Consider the following 26,026-nt stretch of genomic DNA (forward strand, 5'->3'; position numbering starts at 1 on the left):
TTATTCTTTTCCACAGTAAGTTAAGAGACATGCGTAAAATTACCAGCACTGGATGATTACTGAAAATTTTTGTTTATCGTATTATCTACATCTACACTTACATACATATTGTGCAAGCCAAAGTATGGTGTGTGGCGGTGGGTACTCTGTACCATTACTAGTCGCTTCCTTTCCTGTTCCACTCGCAAACTGAGGAAAAGATGATTGCCTAAGTAGTAGGACAACAAGGACACCAGTGCATTTTGTTAGTGCGGGTTGCCTACATCAGGGGAAGGTATGCATTCAGGGGCAAACCTATTGTCCTCATTACACTGACAGGTCATTAACCTATTGTTCTACTTTGATTGACAGGTCCTTAACCTATTGTTCTGCTGAGAGAATCCCTCCTTTTGATTGACAGGTACTTAATCTATTAAATTCTTCATTTGTGTCGCCATAGTGTCTGTAGTTACTTTGTAATTCTTCAGGGTATATTTCTAATGTCGTTGGAAATACAAAAAATGTCTGATTTTTTCAACACACACGTTCTGCTTTATTGAGAAAAAGCATCATCAGTAGTCTGTAATTAAGTTTTCACATTTTTATTTGCTCTTTAGATCGAAAAACTTTTCGTTAAGAATAGTTTGATTTGTACTTATGGTGATTTGTCAGCTTATTTCTCGCTTACATCTGGAAATGCTGTCTGCTAGCACATCGTTGTTTTTCTGTGTTAGACACTGACAGTTTTTAACTAATTTTTAGATGTTCTGCAGCAGTAAGCATTTCTCACAACACAGGTTTTTTTTGTACAAGTCTCTATTTTCTCTGTATATAAATGTATACTCTATGTTTTTAAGTGTGTTTCTAACATGTGTTTGAAATCCGTTTGTTGGGTTGGATTTTAACTTTTTATGTTGATTTTGCTGATGAATTCTTCTTTCTTATTTTTACACTACAGTTGTCATTTTTTTCTTCTGTAGTGAGAATATATTCAGATTCTGTAATGAGATCTTGTATCTGTTACTCATTTGCTGGTGAGCCAACATTGTGTTTTAGACCTTTTTCTAATAGCTGTTTTTCATTTTGATCTAGTGTTATGTTTGTAAGAGTGACCACCCTAAAATAGAAATTGTGTGTGAATGTGTTTGCTGTTATGGGGTCTCATGAGGCTCAATTTGAGATTTTCAGTTTTCTTTTTATGCTTTAGTCGCATTTTATTTATAGCTCTGCATGTGCAGCTTGCGACTTTTTCCACAATGGAAGCAAAAGTAGCTGGATTATTTAGTTTTTGTGCTAGCTGAAGGTGAATTTCGTGTAATTCTTCATTTAATGTCTGTTTCTTTGTGTACAGTTATTTAATTTCGGCCGGCCGGAGTGGCCGTGCGGCTCTAGGCGCTACAGTCTGGAACCGCTCGACCGCTACTGTTGCAGGTTCGAATCCTGCCTCGGGCATGGATGTGTGTGATGTCCTTAGGTTAGTTAGGTTTAAGTAGTTCTAAGTTCTAGGGGACTGCTGACCTTAGAAGTTAAGTCCCATAGTGCTCAGAGCCAAGCCATTTAATTTCGTGTTTCAGCCCAACATTTTTAGTGGCCTGTCCGGCTAGTTTTCCTGATTTCAAACTGTTTTTGGTCTTCACATTTATGTATTTTGGCGTAAGATCATTATGTTTACAATGGTTATTGAATCTGATGGTTTCAACTGTTTTATAAAAAAAATGAATGTTCTTAAACTGGTAATAGAGGCTAACTGGAAATGCTTGACAAGGCGACATTAAATTCTTTATTAGTGTGGCCATAGTGTCCGTAGCTGCTTTATAATTCTTGAAGGTATATTTGTTCTGTCATTGCAAGTACAAAAAATGCGTGATTTTCGGTTTATTGACATAAAGCATCATCAGTGGTATGTAGTTACGTTATTTATATTTTGATTTGCTTTTTAGAGCGAATAACAGTTCGTTAAGAATAGGTTGATTTGTACTTACGCTGATTTCTCAGCTGATTTCTCGCTTACATCGGGAAATGCTGTTGTTAGCATATCGTTGCTTTTCTGTGTTGTGTTAGACATGGATAATTTTCGTCTAATTTTTAGATGAGATGTTCTGCAGCACTATGCATTCTCACAACATACTTTTATGCACACCACTGTGTTCTGTTTGTTTTTGTACTTCAAGTATGTGTTGTTGTTTGTGTTTTCTAGTGTTGCCAACATAACCTTTCCACTACTTTGTCTTTGACCTGCAACATTTCTTTCTTTTTTAAACTAGATTATTGTGTGGTGTAATTCTATTTAGTTATGTTCCTGTGTAAGATATATATGCGGGGTTTGCAATGTCTCTCAAACACCTATCGCTAACTCAGAATCATCTTAGATATGAACTGAAGTCTCGATTTTATTCCCAAGATACGACAGCAGAATGGAGTACATCGTGTAAATATTCTTTCGTTTGGAGGAATATGTCGAAACAGGATTGTCACATCACATGTGATATGGAAGGCCTCTGATAATCGAGAGGTTTGCTGTTAACGATCGCAAGTAGACATTGCTGTAAGTCACATATAGAGACACGTGGTTATATACGAGTCGAATGCAGGGTATGTCGCGCGACTGATGCATTGTGACAGAACAGCGGAAAAAACGGTCAAATGACCTGCAGCAATATCTGCTTCTCTAGAATGCATCATCAGTCTACCATTAAATAGTACCTTGTTATTGCCCCATCTCAATCAGTCACCCCGTCCACTCTCTATTATCCTTTCATGCAGATGCATGTAAGTTTAGGGGCAGATGGTTCTCTGTTTTCCTGAAAAACATTATAGCCTGTTTTAAGTGCAGAACCATGTAGCCATAGAAGTGCATATGTTTATGTTCCCTCTTACCAAACCCTCTTGGTACTGATCCCAGACACTAGAACAATGCTTTAAAATTGATAGTGTAGTTGATTTAAGTAAAACGCTTTGAACTCCATCCGTCTGGAGGTCCATCATGCATGCATAGAAAGCAACCGTTTCTTGTTCTTCTTAATCGTCTACTATTACATAACAACACTTTCAAATCTACTACTGTACACCGATAAGGGGTGATAACCTCCTTGACATGGATGCATCTGGAGAAATATTGTGCACTTGGATGGCCGAGAACTCGGCAAGCTCCATTCATTCATGAGACGCGGATGTAGCGGTCTTCTTCTGGTCAGCTGCAGATTAAATCGGTGACGGTGCTGCAGGGCGAGTTGGTCAAAGATAGTGCGAGGGGGGTCTTTCAAATGACACCGAAAATGCCCTGTGACTCTCATCCGAATAGGAATAGATCGTAAACTAAGCACTATGCTCGAGGTGCTAGAAATATGTAGAGTGCTGTCTGGTATATTTTGATGATGTATATGTTCGAGAATTAACAATGAATGAACGTACTGCACAGTCATCTATCTACATTCGCAGTGATACTAGCAAAGTAGAGAATGGGGGGTTTAGCGATGATGCTGAAATTGGTAAACATGCTGTTGCATGATTGGTTGGTGTTGAAATTACTGTAAATTTGCTAAAATTGTTGGTATTATCAACTGTGATGCTTATTATTACAGTACATTGACGGTGTCTTTTCCATCCCATCCGTCCACTGGTAGGCTGTTGGTTACTACAAAGTGATTGACTGACATCGCTTGTTTGAGATGTTCAGATGGAGAAAGAGTTTAAGTGGAGAGGCAACACCCTCTGGGGATGGCTAGCACTGAAACAGTGATCGCATACATGATGAAATATGAGGAATCAATCGAAAAGGAATGCAGAGCCATCAGCTATTCCATCACTGTCACAAATGAGTTTAAATGTAAAGGTCGTCAGTCACCTTTGGACAGCAGTTTGGAAACTCTCCACAACGCTGATAAAATGTTACAGTTTCCTTATGTTGTAACTGTTTATTTAAAGTCATCCAGTGTGTGTGTGTGGTGTGTTATGTTAGCAGCAGCAACAACACGATTTACCCTGTGCAACGACTAGTCTTCCATGAGAAGTAATGGATCAGATTGTGTTTAGACCCTGACACAGACCTCGAAGTCGTGGCGGAATAAACAAAATGTATGGCAGTGTACAAAGCGTGTTACGGCAGAAAAAAACAATGTTTCAAACAATGACACAGGGTCACAGGGGGCGTCTCTTGCAACTTACAGTATAGTCTGTAGGGTATGGTCATCCTCCTACGGTATAGGAGATGCAACTTTACACTGGTCTGTGAACTGGATTAATTCCTGTAGTTTAGCAGGATTATCACATGTTCTCGATGCCAGCACGCAGACAGTATTTGTTTTCGATATATGGGAGGAGAGATATGCAGTAAAAATCTGATAGAGTTCTCTATCGGATGAAGTTAGTGGAGCTTTTATAGTTCGCAGTTTTTCTCTGGTAAATGGTACAGAATAACGATGATAGCATGTTGGGCTGATAGATGTGAATGGGCACTGAGGGATTCTGATCTGCTGTGGACTGCAGTACTTGTATGTAGTTTGGGGACGCACCACAATGTAGTAGCAAAATCCTCGTCCTTCCCCAATTCCTGTGCTGTCTTTTATATTACCTCGTGTTGCAGGAGCAGGCTTCGTTTGGCGCTGACCTTACATATTGAACGAGGGTGAGTCAAACGAAACAGGATGTAGGTTGCGGTAGGTACTGGGAGATGAAGAAGCTTGCACAGGATAGGGTAGCATGGAGAGCTGCATCAAACCAGTTTCTGGACTCAAGGCCATAACAACAACAATAATAGGTTGATTTGTGCTTACGGTGATTTTTTGGCTGATTTCTTGCTTATATCGGGAAATGCCGTCTGCTACCACATCGTTGTTTTTCTGTGTTGGACACTGATCATTTTGGTCTAATTTTTAGATGTTCTGCAGCACTATGCATTTGTCACAACGCACTTTTATGCACACCACTGTATTCTGTTTGTTTTCTACTTCAAGTGTTAATAACATCAACATTTATGACGCACCATATATCCATTACTGTAACTATTTATTATTATTAGGTACTACATATAATATAATGTTAGCTCACAAACGATTATTTGGTAGATAATGGACAGAGGATGAAGGTGCTAATATCGTCAGGTGAAATAAATGCATAAATAAATAAAATACGATTGGTGTCAATCATGGTTTTTATTTTGACAACAAAGGATTTAAGAAATTACATCCTCATCTTTAGATGACATTTTCCCCCACTGGCTCACGCTTGACATGGATTAAAGCAGGTTTATCACTATATCTGGCTAGGTGCTGGACACATATTTTACTAAAGTCTTTGCTGCTGCAGCTCGTACACACATCCTGTATGATAACAATCTGTACTGTCAGTATTATGTTTCTGATTAATTCCCATCTTGTACAGACTTGTAAATGGATTTTCGTAAAGGTGCAACAGAAAGGATCACTCATTTTTCTGACAGATAAAATCTGAACGTCTTAACTGGGTTTCAAAGCTGGTTATGGTCCACCAGCTGACCCATCCCATGCATGGGTTGTGACCCCAAGTTGTAAAATGAGTCGACCACCTCTCTTCTCTTTTTCAGTTTCAAACCACACATAAGCATGAAGTGAGAAAAGGATTGCCACCCACCTTCCTGTCTGGGTCAGGTACACTATTATGGTCTTTGAGGAAAATCATTGGCACTGAACTCCAAGCTGAAGTTTCAGACCAAACTGTAACGTGTTTAGGGGATCTCGATACCGATCTCTTATTGCAACTATGAGGGCTATTCGGAAAATAAGATCCGATCGGACGCGAAATTGAAACCACAGTAAAAGTCCGATGAAGTTTTGCACAGACATGTTAGGCAGTGTCTCTAGTATGCTTGGCTCTCGCGTCACGTCGCTCTTTTAAATTCTGAGTGCACAGCGAGCACGTAAAGATGCCTAGAACAATAGTGTCTCCTGAAAAGTGTGAGGGCCTGGTGTGAGGTTCCGCCTGATGTCAGGCAACCCCACATAATGAAACTGACATACAGTTCCTTCTTCTGACAATTCTCGATCGCACTCTGTAGGGATAATGAGGATTCTCCTGCAGCGTTTTTGATGGGAATTGTGTGGTCACCCACCATACAGCCGATAACTGACTAACACAGAGTTTCATCTCTGTTCACATAACCGCTGGCTATGAAGACAACATTTTGACACAGCAACGAGCTTTACACCAGAATAGAGAATTGACGGTAAGTATAGGCGGCTTCCTTCTATGACGAGGATACTGAAAACGCTACGACAACGCTACAACAAAGTAGGAACAGCGACTATGTAAAGAAGTAGCTGGAAGCTGTGGCTGTTGATGCAAATAAAACTATTTTGGTTTTCACGGTGTTTTTCATTTCGCGACCAATCGGACTTTGTGTTCCAAATAGCCCTCGTACACAGGCCTCAGAAATTTGGGCTGCCAATAAATTGTCAAACATCAGGTGCTTCAACAGTAGCTCCACATGTTACTGTCAAACTATGAGGGTAGCCAGCTTCACACAGATATCTCTGGGCTTTAGTCACCCACCACTCTCTTCTCCTAGTGACATTTTTCTGATATTGAGGTTGCAAACACGTAACAAAATTAGTGTCAAATGTAAAGAGAAAGGTAACAATCCTGAGGTTTGCAGATGGCAAAGCCCTTCTTATCAGACCTAAGGGAGGAAGACCTGGATAACACACTTAGCAAAGACAAAGCCGATGAAAAGTAATAGGAGACATTCTTAACATCAAATTATAATCATATTGCATGTACAAATTATGGTTATATGTCTGGTTGTGTATGACATTATCATCTTGTTAATGAAATTTATGGCCCGCTGCAGTATTTAGACAGCACAACATAGCCTTCAACAGGTCACAGTCATGTGAGCATTACATGATAGCTCCTTCAGATATTGTACCAACACTTCTAATGCAGTACAGTGACAGTACTTCAGCTTCCCAAACATAAGGGTCTGTGCATGGAAACTCCATGGATGGCTTCAGTGATGGACCACCGTTCTGTGTAAATCATACAACAGGTGCCATGAAGACACATCATACAACATAAAATGGCGGAATAGGTTATCTGGCTGGACCTCAGTTTGGTGGAAATCATACAGTGTCTCCCCAAGGTGCTGAAGGGACACATTGCAGGCAGTGGTGCGACTGCATTTCAAGGCAAATAACAAACTGGATGGCCAGAGGGAAAGTGTGATAGATATAAATTTTATGGACATAATACGATGGTTTTCCTGTGTGTTTTGAAGACATACCATGTTTGGTGGTGCAGCTGACTTCCAGGGTACCAAGACTAGACAGTGGATTGGCGGTTGGGTGGTCTCAGTTGCAGATCTCCATCTTGTGGCCGTTATATGGTGGCTCCCTCAGGTGCTGCAACGACCTATTTCAGGCAGTGGATAGACTGGACTTTTAGGATACCAAGAATGGATGGACAATAGGCTGGTCTCAGTGCAGGACGTCAGTTTTACGATAATTGTGCAATGGTTGCTTCATATTACCTGCAGTGGATTGACAATCTTCCAAGGTGTCAGGAATAAGCCGACTGTGTGAAGTAGGATGGACTTGTAGACTGACAATTTTGTGGTCATCCCCCCAAGTGTTTTGAAGACATATTATATCCCATGTTATGACTGGACTTCCATTGTACCAAGTACAAATGATGTCGATGGTCAGTATGCTGGTCTCATTGATGGACCATGAACTTCAGTTCTGTGAAAAATCACTTGAGTGTTTCCTGATATGTTATGAACAGGCCTTGCACAGAATAGTGTGACTGTACTTCCAGGCTACCAAGAACTCAGGGATAAAGTCTCTGTAATGAACCTCATTTTTGTGGACATGACAAGACGATTTTTCTTCGTGTTGTGAAAAATGAAGAGTGGTAATGTGACTACCTAACGACCACAATAGCAAGAATAGACTGTGGATGGACAGTAGGGTGCTTTCAACATAGCTCAGTTGTGAGGGCATCATATGATGGCTCTAACAGATGATACACATAAATGCGACACACAGTGGTGCGACTCGACTTTCAGGATATCAAGGATACACTCTGCAGAAGCCTTTAGGCTGGGCTCTATGCACGTCGATAGCTCTACAGAAAACATATCAGTGTGATTCCAGTTGTTGAGACTGGATTTCCAGAGTACAAAGAACAGATTATTGTGAAATCATAGTAGGCTGGAGTCAGTGACAGACCTGAGTTCTGTGGAAACTGCACTATTGTTCCCACTTCGCGAACCTCACTTTTATGCACACTGCCTACAGTCTTGTTAAGACACATCATTCACAGTAGTAAAACTGACTTCCGGGGCACTGAGGAGAGACTAAGGAAGTGCAGTAGGATGGTTTCTGTGATGAGCTCCAGCTTGGTGGCTACCCAATCATCAAGTGCTGTGATGACATATCCCGAAGAGTGGGGTGGATGGACTTTAAGGATACCACGGATGCACAACACCTATGGGCACTTGACTGATTTCAGTATTAGGATCTCAGTTCTGTGGAATCATATGATGGTTCCTCTAGATGCTTTGGAAGCACATGACCTACAGTGGTATGAATGGATTTCCAGGGCACCAGGAATGGACTTTATGGGACTGTAGTCTCACTGATAGAGCTGTGTTGGTTAGAAATTGACAGGATTATTCGTGCACATGGTGTGGAGAAGTTTTTTTCTACAGGTGACAGGACAGATCTCTGGGCATTAGAAACTGACAATGCTGGCAGGACGTGTGGTCTGGCAAGTCGGTTTTCCCAGATGAATGCATCATGCACAGTGGTTCAACTGACTTACAACGCATTGGACAGGCAGTAGAACAGTTTCAGCAATGGACCACAGCTCAGTGGACATCACACGGTAGCTTATATGTTGCTGAGATAAAATATCCTGAACACTGCAGTAACAGGACCATGAGGGTGTAAAGGATAGGCCACATGTATGGACACTAGACTAGTCGCAGTGTTAGGATCCTTCGTTTATGGAATCATACAATGGTTCATACAGATATTGTGGAGGCACATCACAGACAGTGGTGTGACTGTATCTCCAGGGTACCAGGAATAGATTCTATACAACTGTAGTCTCACCAACGGATCTGTGTCCGGTAGACAGGGTGGCTGTCGTTCCTTCACGTGCGGTGCAGACGTACCGCGCACAGTGACAGATCCCCAGGCATCGGAAGCTGACGACACTGGCAGGCCACGCGGTGCAGCCGGGCGGACGCCCCGCTTGCAGCTAGTCGTCCCCAGAGGCTGGGAGCGGCCTCCTGGGCCAGACGTCCCTGCCGGAGAGGGAGGCGGCCTGGGAGCGCAGCGCCCTGAGGGCGCGCCTCTGGGGCGCCAGCCGCTGCTCCAGCCACTCGTCGACCGCGGCCTGCGGCAGGTGGCGCGAGAGGGCGGCGGCGGCCCGCGCCCACGCGCTCTCCAGCTCGGCCGCCACCGCGGAGGCCTCCGCCGACAGCGCCGCCAGCCGCGCCGGGCTCGAGTAGTTGCGCGACACGTGCCACGGCGTCAGCCAGCCCCGGCGCACGCGCACCTGTCCGTGGGGGCACAGCGCGTGAGCGCAGCCGTCCAGGCACTAACCACTTCCACACTATGTGATCAAAAGTATCCGGACTGCCGAAAAACATACGTGTTTCATATTAGATGCATTGTACTGCTACCTACTGCCAGGTACTCCATCTCAGCGACCTCAGTAGTCATTAGACATCGTGAGAGAGCAGAATGGGGTGCTCCACAGAACTCAAGGACTTCGAACGTGGTTAGGTGATTGCGTCTGTAAGCGAGATTTACACGCTCCTAAACATTGCTAGTTCCACTGTTTCCTTTGCTTAGCAATTTTTTATATGTTCTGGACGAAGTCTCCGCCTTCGCGATTCTTTGCTTATCGATGATCTGCAGTATCTGCCCAGTGAAGACTCCAGGTGTAAAGCCCAACTTGCTGAGGATGTGAAGTCTTGCCACATTCCCATCATTAAACACTGCTGCATCTTCCAAAGCAGAAATCTTCACCACCAAATTGGAAACAAACAGTCTTTGGACATCTTTTCTAAATATTGGGTTCTGTGTTTTCCCATGCAGACATTTTTCTAGCAGTTCTGGTGAAGCCAGTGCTCTAAAAGTTGGTTTAATGGCCATTGAAACCTCATAAGGAAGGTTATTTTTATGGGTATAAGCTGCCCCACTTTCCTTACTTTTCAAAAATTTGCACTAGTCATTAAAACAGAGGCCATGTTGAGGTGTAGTGTCTGTCGACAAGTAATGAAACCATATGGCCCATACTGCTTTCCTCATACTGTCCAAGCTTGTGAGGTTACTTCTAATTGCAGCACCATAATAGACTTGTGGGCTGTCAATTCTCTTCTTTGATAGTCTGTTTTTACCTCCCAGTGGCTTCCCATCCTCTAGTAGCTTGCCTTTATTGTCTGCAACAAGTCTTCTGAGTCGTCCACCCATCCTCTTCTGAATATGGCCTAAGCACTCCAGTTTCTCAATAGTGCAATCTTTTCCATAGGGCTGACTTTCTACTACATTCTTGAAAGCACTAAAGTCTCCATCTCCTAAATACTGTACATATCTTACTCCAAACGTTTACAAAGATCTATGGAAAATGAATTTCATTCCTGCAGCTTCCATCCCACCAGTGGATCCTGCATAATTTCTACAAAAAGCTAGATGGGCTTCCTGCCATTCTGTTTCTTTACCTGCATCAATATATTTCTTGTGCAAGGAACATGATGAACAATATTTAGACATCACCTCTGAGTCTAATACTTTTCCAGTGTCGACACTAATGATTGTTGAAACTCCATGCAGTGAAGTATGCCCCCTCTTCATCCAGGAACTGTCACAGGAAAGTGCTATATCATTGCTATTAGTTGCTTCACAATTTTCTTGAATTTCCCCCAGGACTGCCATTTTCATGCTCTCTTCACTTACTTCTGCAACTGCATTGAGGAGAGCAGTATTCATTGCAGAAAATTTTAGGGGAGACCAGGCATGTTCATAATACCACATAAAAGATTTCCAGCATCTCTTCCAATCCCTATAGATCTTAGTCCATAAGCAAATCTCATATTGGCTTCATAGATTCTATTACTAACCTTTGATGTCTTTAATGGTCTGTCAGCATCCCAGTTTTGACACAAAATGTGCAATGTGCAAACCAAACCTAATCTCTTTCCATCATCAACCAAATCCACATTTCCTCCACAAAAATAGCACTTGCAGGCTTTTCTTAGTCTTCTGCCACCATTTACAGATCCACAATGCTGAAATCTGTATTTCAGTCATGATTTGTTTCTTCTGACACAATCCCTGTCCCAAGTTTTACTTTAGATGCACTTGGAGACAAGCTAATGTTTGCATCTGCAGGCCTGACCCTAACCTCAATGTCAGTTTTTCGCTTTATATAGGAAATATGGGACTTACTATATTTTTTGAATACTTTACCAGGCCTAGGAATTGTAAAAATGGATCAACAGATTCAACCTTGCACAAAGAATGGCACAATAAATCAAGCGTCACTCGAATTCCACTGAAAAGCACAAAACTTGTTTACAACACTCCACAGCCTTCTGTACCCCACTGATTGAACCAGAAAATGGCTCCACAGCCTTATTTATAACACTGCTGTTATGTATATAAAAAATACAGCCTTCTAAAGCTATATTTTCTTCGTTCACAGGTCAAATTCTGCAATAAAATTTTTCCTCTATTAGGTACATTGAAAAGCGGGCTTGGTGCATTATATCTCTAGGGTTTCAATTTTCTTACGGCATTTGTAGTTCGAATTTCAAGGAAAAAATTTGGGATAATAATCTCAATTATATCTGCTGTCAAATAAGCAAATGAAAATAATTTGTAAATTTTTCATTATTTCTGCTACCATCTCCCCTTAATATAAGCGAACGCAGTTCTCCATGGTTCCCATTCCTACCGCTATGTGTCTAATTCTTTCAATAAGGCCCGATAAATTGAGATATGGGTAATCAAACCCGCTAGAAAAGATTGTATTCTAATTTAAAAATGAAACAACGGATAACGCAACATCGGTGAATGGCCATGGAACAATACGTGCACGTTACGGACGGTAAGACTTTCTTTTTCTGATACTATGAATTCAGTTAGTCGCATGAAGTGCATAATGCATACAATGGATATGCCTGGATTGAAAATTCATAGAATATAGTCATTATCTCAGTGGTATGGATGAAGGATACTAAATAACGCTAAGAGAGAATCTTCAATTATCATTCTGATTTATTTCGATAATAAATAAGAAAACTATTGCTCTCTGTGACAAAACATTTAGGAAAACTGTTACTCCTTGTCACAAAACATACATGAAATGTATTATATTTAAGGAAACTACCACTTTCAGGGACAAAACCTACATGAAGCACTCACTGTGTCTTGGATCTCGTCATACCGGAAACATAGACAACACTTTGTCACCAGTTCAATCTACTAATGATTAAAATGGGTAAAAATGAATGTTACTGAGTGGTGGCCTCTTAATACCACTTAGTTATTGTCACTCTTATTTAACGCGCGGATTAGGGAAGGATATTACCTTTCACTCTCTCAAACATTAATTGTGTCACTACACATGCAGTACCATGTGGATAACTTCATGTTGAAACTGCGTATTATGCAACCGCAATGCAACGTGAGCAAACCAGCCCAGGCTTCGTGACTCCACTTTATTCATACTATGGTTAACGAGTGGCAAATCCAGTGACTACCGTTATGAATGCTGGCAACACGTGGTCAAGTAAAATAAACCGTTGAATCATGAAAAATTACTTGTATCCAGAACGAAACTATGCAACAAATGAAACATTAATGAACCTATCCGCTATTGACTTAAGAACAAGAACCGTTGGTTCATGCCCTCAATCACCTCGCACCTAAGTCCGCTAGTTGAAACACATTAATCTGAAAAATTTCTACAAATAAAATATCGCTGAACGTTTCCCGGTATTAATTCCCACCCGAACATGCTTCATAAGCAATGTTACCCCAAAAAACCTACATTATGATTGACTTTTCTCACCATCAATGACGAGTACCGCACCCCTCCCTCCGTCTCGTTCAATCGGCGGCCCTAGAGTGTCCTAACATGGCGCGTTCCAGGACCAACAGCCAACCGTTCAAAAAAACTGGTGGTGGGGGTAGGACCTCAGTGAGAACCAACCTCGCAAACTCTGCCCTGCCCATCCCCAATATCTTTGGAATCACGAAGTCTCTGCCGAATCTGCCCACGTTCTTATGTTGGTGCTAAACTACCCTACTGCTACCAACTTTGACTAACCCAGATTATTATATATTCCATACATAATTACGTTTATCCATCCACATACACCATGGGATCAAAGGATGAGAGAGGAGGTGTGACACCACACAAGAAAAAATATACACGGAAGCATTCTTGAATCCAGAGGTTAATTAGCTAGACGAGACATTGAAAGGACGCTCTCGGCGTAAAATGAATTATTAAACACGTAGAAATTAATCAGTCAGTTAAATGAAGCGTAAACCTGTGACGTTTCAGTGTAATAACCAGACATCTATCCAGACCATCAAACAGGAATTCCAAACTGCATCAGGATCCACTGCAACTACTGTGACACTTAGGTGGGAGGTGAGAAAATTTGGATTTAATGGACGAGCAGCTGCTCATAAGCCACACATTACGCCGGTAAATGAAAGACGATGCCTCGCTTGGTGTAAGGAGCGTAAACATTGGTCGATTGAACAGTGGAAAAACGTTGTGTGGAGTGACGAATCACAGTAAACAATGTGGCGAACCGACGAGGGTATTCCGAATGACCGGTGAACGTCACCTGCCAGCGTGTGTAGTTCCTACAGTAAAATTCGGAGGTGGTGGTGTTATGGTGTGGTCGTATTGTTCTTGGAGGGGCTTGCACCCCTAGTTGTTTTGCGTGGCACTATCACAGTACAGGTGTTCACTGATGTTTTAAGCACCTTCTTGGTTCCCACTGTTGAAAAGCAGTGCCTGTTTCAACACTATCGAGCACCTGTTCATAATGCACGGCCTGTGGATGAGTGGTTACACGACAATATCATCCATGTAAAGGACTGGCCTGCACAGACTCCTGACCTGAATCCTATAGAACACCTTTGGGAAGCTTTGCAACGCTAACTTCGTGCCAGGACTTACGTACCGACATCGATACCTCTCCTCAGTGCAGCACTCTTGAAGAATGGGCTACCATTCCCCGAGAAACCATCCAGCAGCTGATTGAAAGTATGCCTGCGAGAGTGGAAGCTGTCATCAAGGCTAAGGGTGGACCAACACCGTATTCATTCCAGCATTACCGATGGAGGGTACCACGAATTTGTAAGTCATTTTCAGGCAGGTGTCCGGATACTTTTGATCGTATGTTGTATTATCATTTTTCAGCTGCTGCTATCCACAGACATAAAAAACCTTTGAAATTGTAAAAGAAGGTTCTGTGTTAGTACTAGAAACTATCGCTGACACAGAACTTTCTTTCAGAAGTTGTAAGCTCTTCGATATATTAAAGTAGGCGAGACATCGTAATAAATGAAATTTGAACAAGCAGTTTAGATGGTTTTTCTGACAAAATATTCTCAGTTATCACGGCATCATACAGGAAATTCGTTTCCTATATTAATAAGATCAAAGACTGATCTGAAAACAGGCCGCGCAGGATTAGCCGAGCGGTCTAGGGCGCTGCAATGGATTGTGCGGTTGGTCCCGGTGGAGGTTCGAGTCCTCTCTCGGGCATCGGTGTGTGTGTTTGTCCTTAGGATAATTTAGGTTACGTAGTGTGTAAGCTTAGGGACTGATGACCTTAGCAGTTAAGTCCCATAAGGTTTCGCACACATTTGAACATTTTTTTAGATCTGAAACAGTTATAATAAAAATAAATGTGAAAATCGTAAGATGGAACGAAGGACAAAGTTATATTTCAACACAGTTGGAGAATCTCACTTACGAATACGTCAGACATTATCTACAGAATGGTTATAATTCAGTTTTCGCTTCCTGATATGGACCCCCCATGAAAAAAGAGTGAAACTTTGTGGATACATTCATAAAGATATTCGGAAGAAAAATAACGAATAAACCTTCGAAAGAAACACATTTTAAACTTGGTTCGAATGACTCTGAGCACTATGGGACTTAACATCTGTGGTCATCAGTCCCCTGGAATTTAGAACTACTTAAACCTAACTAACCTAAGGAGATCACACACATCCATGCTCGAGGCAGGATTCGAACCCGCGACCGTAGCGGTCACGCGGTTCCAGACTGAAGCCGGCCGGCCCTTTAAACTTGACATGTGAGTGTTTTCCTAACAATTGTTAATTGTGCACCATATTTGCGTTCCAGGTCACAAACGTTGCTCAATGGGATTACCCTCTGAGTTGGTATGTGGTATTTGTAAAGGTACCATTTCACAACTGTTCGCAGCACTTCTTCAGTCGGTGGACCATGTTGTGTTCAGCTGTCATGACATACTCGTGCGCTGCTTGAAGATCGCGCATTACGTCCAGCATTCCCAGCCATGGCAACAGTAACTTGTTCAACAATTTGTGGCGCTATTGGCCGTCGGCCTATCCCAGTACCAATTCCCAAACGACCGCTTAATTAGAACTTTCGATTCATGTTCTTCAACACAGGTACAGAAACAGGACGCCTCCGTATTCCTTCAGTGGGTCGATACTCACGAAAAGTAGCAGTACTATTTATGTTGTTTTGATAAAAAATTTGAATAATGGTATGGCATGTATTGGCCGGGATATCCCGCGTTCGGCCGCCGTATTGTTCTTAGTTGACGCCACTTCGGCGACTTCCGTGTCAGTGATGATGAAAATGATGGTGAAGAACAAACAACACCCAGTCCCCTGCCGGGAATCGAACACCGACCCCCTCGCGCGGTAGGCAGTACCGCTGCGCTGTTGTTTCGATGAAACAGCTTTACCAGTAAAGCCGTGCTCACCCTGTCCACACACATGTTGACTGTCTGCATCTCTAACACACACTGATGCTTCTATATCCAACTTACATCGCCGTATCACTTCCGGCGCCTGAAAGCAACTCATTTACCACTAACAACGTAAATACTGCACCGCACAATTTGAACATTATAACTTGGGTATCTATACGGTAAGTAATTTCCCTTTCATACTTGCTCAACTAACGAAAGTTTAATTATAACCACCCTATAAATATGTCGTCAACGTTTCATCACTTGCGATTTTTACTGACATGTTTTGCCGACGTACTTTGTATATATATGTTTCATGTCATTTTGAATGTGGACAGTGACCAAAAACGGTCAGGAAAATAATAAAATACTTGTAGTCCAGTCAGACACATACTTCTGTTATATAATAGCGGTATACTGCATCTCATTTTGCGCTGATACAATATACAAGGTGAACATGAAGTGTTCATACATATCTGTGATATTATAGCTTAATCAATTTTTGTTGCAGGTGATCAGATAGAGTGCTCACAACAAAACAATAAACCGATGTTGTTTGTGTCCGTTTGTGTTCAAATGGTTCAAATGGCTCTGAGCACTATGGGACTTAACATCGGAGGTCATCAGTCCCCTAGAACTTAGAACTACTTAAACCTAACTAACCTAAGGACATCACACACATCCATGCCCGAGGCAGGATTCGAACCTGCGACCGTAGCGGTCGCGTGGTTCCAGACTGTAGCGCCTAGAACCGCTCGCCACATCGACCGGCTTCCGTTTGTGTGGGGTGACATACGGAAAGGTGCGGAAGGATTTCACCTGTAAATTTAGAGAGCTAAGACCGACAAGGTTCGCAATCAAAAATTGGGTTAGAAGGTTCAAAAGTACAGGTAATCTTGATGTTGATCGTGTTGGGAGGCAGCCCATAACTCAAGGAACGTTGGGGTGCATGGAGGATGCGATCGCTTGCAGCTTGTTTAGCTCCTACCACGAGGCAGAGTAGTGGGCTATTGCCTATTTCAGAATAATCCACAGTTTGGAAAACCCTGCGTTTCAGATTGGAGAGACGCGTTCACAATGTTCAGATTTCGCATAAGATACGATCTCTTACTGTTTGTGAAGAGAGATAATCTTGATGTACATGTGTTGCTCAGTAATGAAACAACTTTCCACACCCGTGGGGATGTGGATAGACACAGCTGCAGAATCTGGGTTACTGGCCTCCACACACACTATAAGAATGACTACGAAACACAGAGTGAATGTTTGGTTATGGATGACAAGGACTGCTACAGACCCTTTATGTTCATAGAGAAAACAATTACATGAGACACATACCTCGATGTGCTAGAAAGCTTTTTGGAGTCCCAGACGGTACAAAAGAGAATTAACTATTTGGTTGTTTTCCGGCAGCATGGGACATCACTCCATTGTGCCTTAGTTGTCGGTAATTACCTGGGCGCAGCTGTTCCCCGTAGATGGACGGATGTGGTTCTCAAAAGCTTTTGGTTCGTCCCTCTGCAAACTTGACGCTCTCAGACTTACAGCATAGCACAACGGAACGGATAAAATACAAGAGGCGTTCAGTAAGTAATGCAATACATTTGTTTGTGAAAGCAGGTGCTTTTATTCAAGATTCCAGTACACCCTTCTTTTGGCTACAAAACCCAATTTTTCAGCATAGTCGCCGTTCAGTACGATGAATTTGCGCCACCTTATTGGGAGGGTCTACATGCCCGCATGGTACCACTCAACCAGTCTACGTCAGAGCCAATGTCATGCTGCGTGAATAATCTCCCCATCATCTACGAGGGTTGTAACTTAAATAGTGACAACTATTTATTCACAACCGATACAAAAGAGTTACATGTTTGCGCCTGTTACTGTCCTTCAAAGTAGTCACCAGCGTTGTGTAGAACCTGTTGCCAGCAATGTGGAAGGCGTAGTATACCGTTACAGAGCCTGTTCTGTTGATGGTGTGAATGGAGCGGTCTACTGCCTGTCGAATCTCTGGAACAGTTCTCAAGCGAGTGCCACGAAGTGGTTCCTTCATCTTCTGAATCAAATCAAAGTCACAAGGACTTAAGTCTGGAGTATGGTGGATGGTACAGTACTTACCAGTCCCACTGACCGAACAGAGCAGCCACAGCTTGCTCTGTATGCGCCCGCACATTGTCGTGCAAAATGATGGGTGGGCTGCGCAGAAAGTGTCGCTGCTTCTTTCGCAAAGCTGGTCGCAGGTGATGCTCCAAAAACGAACAGTAATGCTGTGCATTGACGGTTTGCCGTGGAGGAACGTATTGCGTTAGGAGAACAGCATCACAGTCGTACGTTAGACCGCTCGCTCACAAGTGACTGTATTTTCCTCGATCGTGCACACGCCGGTGACGTGGGATGGGCGAGTCCATTTGCTCGGAGGCAAGGTAGGTATGCCAACAACGTGTGCTACCAGCGACAATTCCATTGCATAGTGTCTCCACAGCAGTGTTGGTGCTATTTAAGTTCCAACCCTCGTATGTACTTCTTCTCGCAGAGTGCATCCCTCCTTGGGCCATGTAAAATAGTGTCGGAAGGTGCGAGATCTGGCCTGTTGGATGGATGAGGAAGAACAGTTCATTGAAGTTTTTTGATCTCCTCTTGAGTGCGCAGACTTATGTGAGGCCTTGCATTGCCATGGAGAAGGACAAGTTCGTTTGCATTTTTGTGGCGACGTACTCACTCGAACTGTTGCTTCAATTTTCTAAGGCCAGCATCATAGACATCAGAAGTGATAGTCGCTCCATGAAGGAAGGCATCAGACAGAGTACCTCCTTCTGAGTCCCAGAAAACCGGCGCCATGACTAACCAGCTGAGGGTGCAACTTTCGTCTTTTTCTTCAGAGGAGAAGTTGGGTGGCACACCTTGTTCTGTGGTTTTCTTCCCGGTTCGAGCTGATAATGCTTCATCGTCTGTGACGAAGTTTGACAAAAAGTTTCCACGATCAGGCTTGTAACGCGCACGCAATTCCACACAGATTGTTCTTCGTTGCTCTTTATGGTCTTCTGTTAGACTGCAAGGACCCCAGCAGGCACACACCCTTTAGTATCCCAACTTGTGGACGAGTGTGTCTGCACTACCAACAGAAGCCCACCTGGCTAGCCATGCAGTCTAACGTGCTCGTCTCAGCACAAATCCATCTGGTGGATTAGTGTCGAGACCTGGTGTGCCGGCCAGCCTGTGGATGGTTTTTAAGGCAGTTTTCCATCTACCTCGGCGAATGCGAGCTGGTTCGCATTATTCCACCTCAGTTGCACTATGTCGGCTATTGCTGTGCAAACAATGCTCAATCATTTGGGTTTACACTCATCTGCTATGAGAAGTTCCTTGGGGGGAGGGGGCGGGATGGGTTCGCTGTTGGGCGGTGGTGGGGTGGGTGGACTGCTGAGGGCTCTTGTGGGTTGTGAACCATTGAGGGCAACAGCAGGACGAAGCCTCTTTGTTGTTTCTAGGTCTCTGGTTTAATACACAATACAATACAATAAACACTTTCAGTTGTGGAGAGATGTCTTTGATTGTGATCCATCTATTACCTTGAATGAGAGTGTCCATATGTTCCAACATTGCAGTAGTCACAGGAATGTGCAGTTGTCTGCCGCACAGGAGATTGAACAGGTTTGCGTGACCTTCTTATGATGATGACAGACGCCTCATCCAACAAATCACCAAGCTTTCGGTCAGTGACAAGTCTCTGTAGACATTGTGCAAGTGCCTACGAATATCTGCAATGATCTGGGTTTCTGCGAAAAGGAGGTCGATGACAGCTCTATGGCTGGAAGGTACCTCCGCCATTTTGAAGGCTACATACAGCGCCGCCATCTACTGGTACCTCATGCAACTACAGTGTCACACAGAATAACGGGAATGTTTGAAATGATTAGTGACAGCCGTGGGCAGATGGCAACACTGCGGGTTCGTGGCAGTTAGCGAGTAAACAGTCCGCCATTTCAGCAATCGTGGAACAGGGGAACAGACAACAGCGTGCATTAGCCATAAAAATGTTTTATAAAAACAGTGATAGTTTGGAAGCGGCGCAGAGGGAGTTTCGACGTTTATATAATTTGGGATGTCATGATGCCGTTCTGTGGAAACAAGCGATAAAATGTTGGATTAATAACGTTGAAGAGACTGGATTGTGGAAATGTTCCCGTTTCTCTGTGTCACCCTGTATAAAGTCTGAAGTGGCAATATTCCACGATGTCCCGCAAAAAATTACAAATGTTTTTGACAAAAATGGGCCAAAAAAAGTTGCATTACTTGTTTAACGCCCCTCAAATCTCCAGCTACGTTGAACAGTGCTGTAGTCTGGAAGAGCACTGGTAGCTACGCCTCGACTTGCAGGACAATCACATGGAGGTGTACTGATCTGTGGATGTATTTCGATACATGGTGCATTATATGAAGCAGGTGTTTAACACATTGACGTTTCCAAAGTGATGTGTAGAGACTGTATGTTTACCCTGCCGTCGCTACAGTCTGGAACCGCGCGACCGCCATGTCCGCAGGTTCGAATCCTGCCTCGGGCATGGATGTGTGTGATGTCCTGAGGTTAGTTAGGTTTAAATAGTCCTAAGTTCTAGGGGACTGATGACCTCAGAAGTTAAGTCCCATAGTGCCCAGAGCCATTTTTTTTTACCCTGCATTTTCAAGAAAGCCTATTTGATGACGTGACTGCTTACGAAAACCAGGCAAACTTGGTCCGCGTACAAGCTGTGTCCAAACATTCATTCGTCACACGATGTTCACTTCCACACTGCTAGGGAGGGGTGGTGAGCGACTGACCTCCGAGAGGAAGAGCTCGGCCCTGGGCACAGCGACGGCCACGTCGGCGACGGCGGCGTAGGCGTCGGCCCCAGGGAACGCGCAGGCGGACAGCGGCCTCCACAGGTAGGGGTCCGCCTCCAGCGCCGACGGCGAGGGCGGCATCGAGCGCCGGGGGCACGACAGCGTCGACCACCAGCGCGGCAGCACCTGCCGGCAGCCGCACCCTCACCACACCGCCCTCTGCCCGCTGAGCCCGCCTCACACGGAGTGAGGTTCGCGGCGAGCTCAGTTGCTGGTTCGCACGGTAGCTCCAGGGTCAGCTCTGTTCCTGTAGGGAGCTTTGCGTGTTTCCTGTAACAGCCCCAGTGCTGTCTCCCTTGTACAGAACAGGGAACCCCCTGAGTGCGAGGTCGCAAAAGGCCAATGACGTTTACAGCATTTGACGCCCTAGATATTGTCACCACACAACCACAATAATTGGCTAATAATGGCAATAGGTAATGGAACTGGATGTATCCTATGGTGAGCACAGTGTGAGGCTACGGAGCGTAGTTGAAATGCTTAGCCGACGAGTAACTCACAACAGTGCTACAATGCTAGAGGTATTTGCTGTGCTGCCCACTTTGTACATCGTAGCGTCTACTGCATCGGCATCCCACTTCACATCCAACCAACACAGGATGACTGCATCACAGGGTGTATGTTCACGAAGCCTGCAGAACAGCTTCACTAGATATATGAAGATGGTATCTGTACTTTCTTTCCTTGTCCAAAACAACAGATACAATTGGTGATCTTGTAGCTCCCGAAGAATGAAATTACAATGGAATCCAGACCATTAGCTGCTTACAGCCGTTGATAAACATCAACAGGGATACTTGAAAATGTTTGCGCCCACCAGGACTTGAACCTGGGATCTCCTGCTTGCATGGCAGACGCTCTATCCAACTGAGCCATCGACGACACGGAGGATATTGTGAGTGCAGGGACTTATCTCTGGCATGCTCCCCATGAGATCCACATTTCCAACTTACTGTCCACACACTACATTTGTAGTGCCCCTGCCCACGATGCTCATTACTTGTGGCAGTCAATCTACCTACTCACGTAAGAAGAAGATCATTGGCCGGTAAGCCTTATCTATATGAAGATGGTATTTGTTCTTTCACAAATGTTGAAAATGTGTTCTCCGACATTTTCAACATATGTGACAGAACAAATACCATCTTCATATAGATAAGGCTTACCGGCCAATGATCTTCTTCAGTGCAGATGCACTCATATTGCTCAAACTCTTACGGGATTAGATACAATCCGATAATTCAGCACATTATATGAATGTCCAAACTGTGATACATATAATGTAAACTTCACTTTACATAATTTCAGCAAGTGATAGCATGCAAGGAGGACGGACAATATTTTCCCATATGGTTAATATGTGAAACTGCCTTATCTACTGTGATATACAAGTAATAACACATTTTTTTCGATGGAATAATGTAATTTTGTAAGAGCCATCAATAGCTATTGAAACAACAGTTGCTGTGGGTTTTGCAGCAACAGTAGTGAAGAAATTTTTATACCAAGATGGACTTTTTCATGAACTGTTGACCTTTCTTGACCTCAGTTGCTAGTTTAATAATACATTGTTTCAGGATTCTGTTGCAATTTCAACTGCATCAGAATGTCAATGAGGCGAATCTTCATAAACTCTGCTATGTTTTTGCAAAAGAAGAAAATTTTAACGTCACAAAAAGGGTGTTGTCACTCAAAACTCACCACTGATGACACTTCTCAGAAAAAAGAGGAATAACAAGTTTGAACATAAAAACCTCTTGAGTAGATACTTTAACAGATTTCATTACCGGAGCATATTTTTGATAATGAATGTCTTAGGACGGAAATTTACCAAAGGGTTTTATTTCTATATCTGAATGATCTCAGAAATATAAAAGTTATTCACAGCAGATACTTTACCATCTTCTTCTTCCTACCCTATTTGCAGTGATTTCACAAAATTTTTTGTCTGAAATATATTTTCATATCTTACAGATATATTTTATTTTCAGTTCCATCATTTGAAAGTGGCATATGAAAGGAATAAATTGTACTTTTCCTTTTCGGAATTACAATAGTAGTACTCATTGACACAATACAACTACTTCATAGCACTGAAGCTGTGGTCACATTGACGATTTGCAGAACCCTTACAACTGTCCATCAATGTGGAAACAGATTATCAATATCTTTGATGAATTAAATGATATTTGAGATGAGAAAGTAAAGTCGCTCACTGTCTCTAGGGACAGTAACTAAAAGATGGTATATTATGTGCTGTGAATCATTTTCATATTCCTCAGAACACTGACATATAGAAATGAAGTCTTTTGGCAAGTTTCAGTCTGTCATTCATTATAACAAATACACTCAGGTATAGGTTTCCACCAAAATATCAGCAAATGTGTCATCAGTGATGCAGTTTGAGTAACCTTCTTGTTGCAACATTAAAATTTGCTTCTTTTGGTAAAATACAGCAGAGATTACAATTGTGACAGAATCCTCAAACATTGTGTTATTAAACTACTAACTGAGGGCAAGACAGGTCAGAAATTTAAAAAAATCCGATCTTAGTACAAAAATACATGAGTAGTTTCTTCACTTATGTTATTCCAAAACCCATAGCAGTTCTCGTTTCACCAACTCTCAAAGGCCTTGAAAAATTACAATATTCCATTGACAAAAACTATTTGTTCCTTGCATATTGTAATAGATAAGCCCTACAATCATTTACATACAAGCCAACAATGTGTATGTATATGAATTTCACTGACATCTGATTGTATTCTGTGTGTAAGTTAGTTTCATGTTCCATGTATAATAAACTGTAACAATGTGCAACAAATCATTTTATGATCACAACCCAATTATTTCCCAAATGTGATGACATGCAGATCACTGACAAGTGTTCCTTGCTTTCTTTGCGTTGCATATAGAGATGTGGGTAATTTCTACATGCTATCTCTTGCTCATTACATTAACAGACATGGTTCTACAGAATCAAAGGAGTTGCCAAGGTGAAACTCTTTCAGTTTATTTTCAAATTTTATTTTTCTGACTGTCAGACATTTTATATCACTGACTAATTGATCAAAAATTTTGATGGCAGCATTGTGCACCCATTTTTGTGCTAAGACAACCTTAATGTTGTGGAATGAAAGTCATTTTTTATTCTCATATTGTAATTATATACATCATAATCCCATTTGAAATGGAGTGGATTATTTACAACGAATAATAATATATACTGAAGCAGTATTCAGAATGCTTAACTCCTTAAACAAATCTCTGCAAGATAATCATAGGTGAGCCACACATATTATTCTTACAACACGTTTTTGAGCAATGAAGACTTCCCTTCTTAAAGATGAGTCATCCCATTATTCAATGTGACATTACTGAATAAAAATATGCAAAATGTGTCAACTTACTGATTTGTCTCTACCCAAGATTTACAATGATTCTAAGTGAAAATGTGTGTCAATTAAGGTGATTTAGGAATTCCAAAATGTGCTTTTCCCTGTTTAAATTCTTATCAATATGGACACATAATAATTTTGAAGTTTCCACCATATTTATTATTTCTTCACCATGTCTTACAATTATAATTAGTGTAGTAACCATAGATGTGCTTAACTGAATATGTTCTTTTAAAACTAAGGATGACACTGTTTGCAGAGTATGAGTCAATGATACTTTTAAGACCCTTGTTTGCCATTTATTCTGTTGTATGTATGTTTGGGCTTATTAAATACTAGTTTCATATGGAAAAGAACTGTTTGTTGCACATTAGACAGAAGACCGTTTATGTGTCTGAGGAATAATTGTGGACCCAAGTTTGAGCCTTGGGGAATCCCATACGTGATTTCTCCCCATTCATAGTTATGTCCCTGGAGTACAGTCACTGAATTACTAAGCACAACTTACTGCATTCTTTTGGACAGATATCACATTATCCATTTTCTGGATGTACCATCAATCCCATAAAATCTCAATTTGTCAAGAGAATATTGAGATTCACATATTTGAATGCTTTATATATGTGGCAAGAAAAGACAAACCAGTGCTATATTGTTATTTAATGCTTGTAAAATCTGGTGAGTGAACATGTAAATGGCCTTCTCAGTCGAGCAACTCTTCTGAGACACGAACTGTGATCTGCTGAGGGTATTATCGTTGCACCAATGGGATACTATTTTGGAATACCTCACTTTCTGAAAAATTTTGGAAAATTATATCATAGTGGAACACATCAGTAGTTATTAACATCTATCCTATCGCCATCCTCAGAAAGGGGTTTAAAAGAGCACATTTCAGTCTCTCTGCAAAACTGCCTTGAGATAGTGAAACAAATATTTAGTACTCTATTGGAAACAATCAAATACACATGAGGTCTTATTTTCGAAAAAAATATATAATTTCTTAATTTCAGAAGGAGAAGTTGGTGATATGTTCATATGACTGGGGGTTAAGAGAGTTGATTTTTCACCACACTGCTGTGATTGTTCTCTTGAACTGTTTGATCATATACTTTCTGTGTTTCAGAAATTAGTATTAAATATATTTGCTACATGTGACTCATCAATTATAGACTTTGTATTCAATTTAGTAATGAGTTCAATACTGCAGTTATCCTGTTCTTTGGCTGGTTGTCCTGTCTCTCGCTTCATTACAGCCCATATAGCCTTAATTTAGTTGATGGAATTACTGATTTCTCACATGTGCATATTCCTTTACAGTTTAATAACTTTTCTTAGCTATTTTGAGTAGTTTTTGTTGTGTGTGGCTACTGCAGGATCGCTACATGTTCTTGCCAACAGGTTTATCTCTTTTGCTTTACCAAGCTACTTTAACATCTGTACTGATTTTTACATGGCTGTTTAATGTTCTTGCTGATAAGCTCACGATGAAAGTTATTTTCAAATTATGATATGAATTTATCATGGAACGGATTACATTTTATGTTAGAATTTGGATCATTGCAAATTTCATCTCAGGTCAAATCTTAAACGTTCTGAAAAAATATTTGTTCTAGAGTCATTAATTATTCTGACTGACTTCCACTGAGGTGCATCAGTACTGTAAGACTCTATTTATCCTAACTAACATCATGATCAGATTGCGTATTTGTTATTGGGTAAGCAGTTATTTTCTTCCTTTGAGCTTCGCCAAAGAAAACATTAGGGCCCTACTGTCTTTATG

The 26,026-nt window shown here is 42.0% G+C and overlaps 1 protein-coding gene and 1 non-coding gene across 2 annotated transcripts in view; both read right to left on the bottom strand.

Moving 5' to 3' along the window:
* Positions 1–9,216: 9,216 nt before the first annotated feature.
* LOC126209902 (hexosaminidase D-like) overlaps positions 9,217–26,026 on the bottom strand; it is a 121,664-nt gene continuing 104,854 nt past the window's right edge. Inside the window, exons 7-8 of the mRNA XM_049939024.1 lie at positions 20,783–20,971; positions 9,217–9,516 (exon numbers count right to left, since the gene is read on the bottom strand). Of these exons, the coding sequence (XP_049794981.1) occupies positions 9,217–9,516; positions 20,783–20,971 (489 nt within the window). The remainder of the gene's footprint in view (positions 9,517–20,782; positions 20,972–26,026) is intronic.
* Trnaa-ugc (transfer RNA alanine (anticodon UGC)) lies at positions 21,654–21,727 on the bottom strand. The gene has a single exon. It is a non-coding gene; the product is annotated as a tRNA-Ala (tRNA).

Source organism: Schistocerca nitens, chromosome 10 (genome assembly GCF_023898315.1).
Source record: "Schistocerca nitens isolate TAMUIC-IGC-003100 chromosome 10, iqSchNite1.1, whole genome shotgun sequence".
Taxonomy (NCBI): Eukaryota; Metazoa; Arthropoda; class Insecta; order Orthoptera; family Acrididae; genus Schistocerca; species Schistocerca nitens.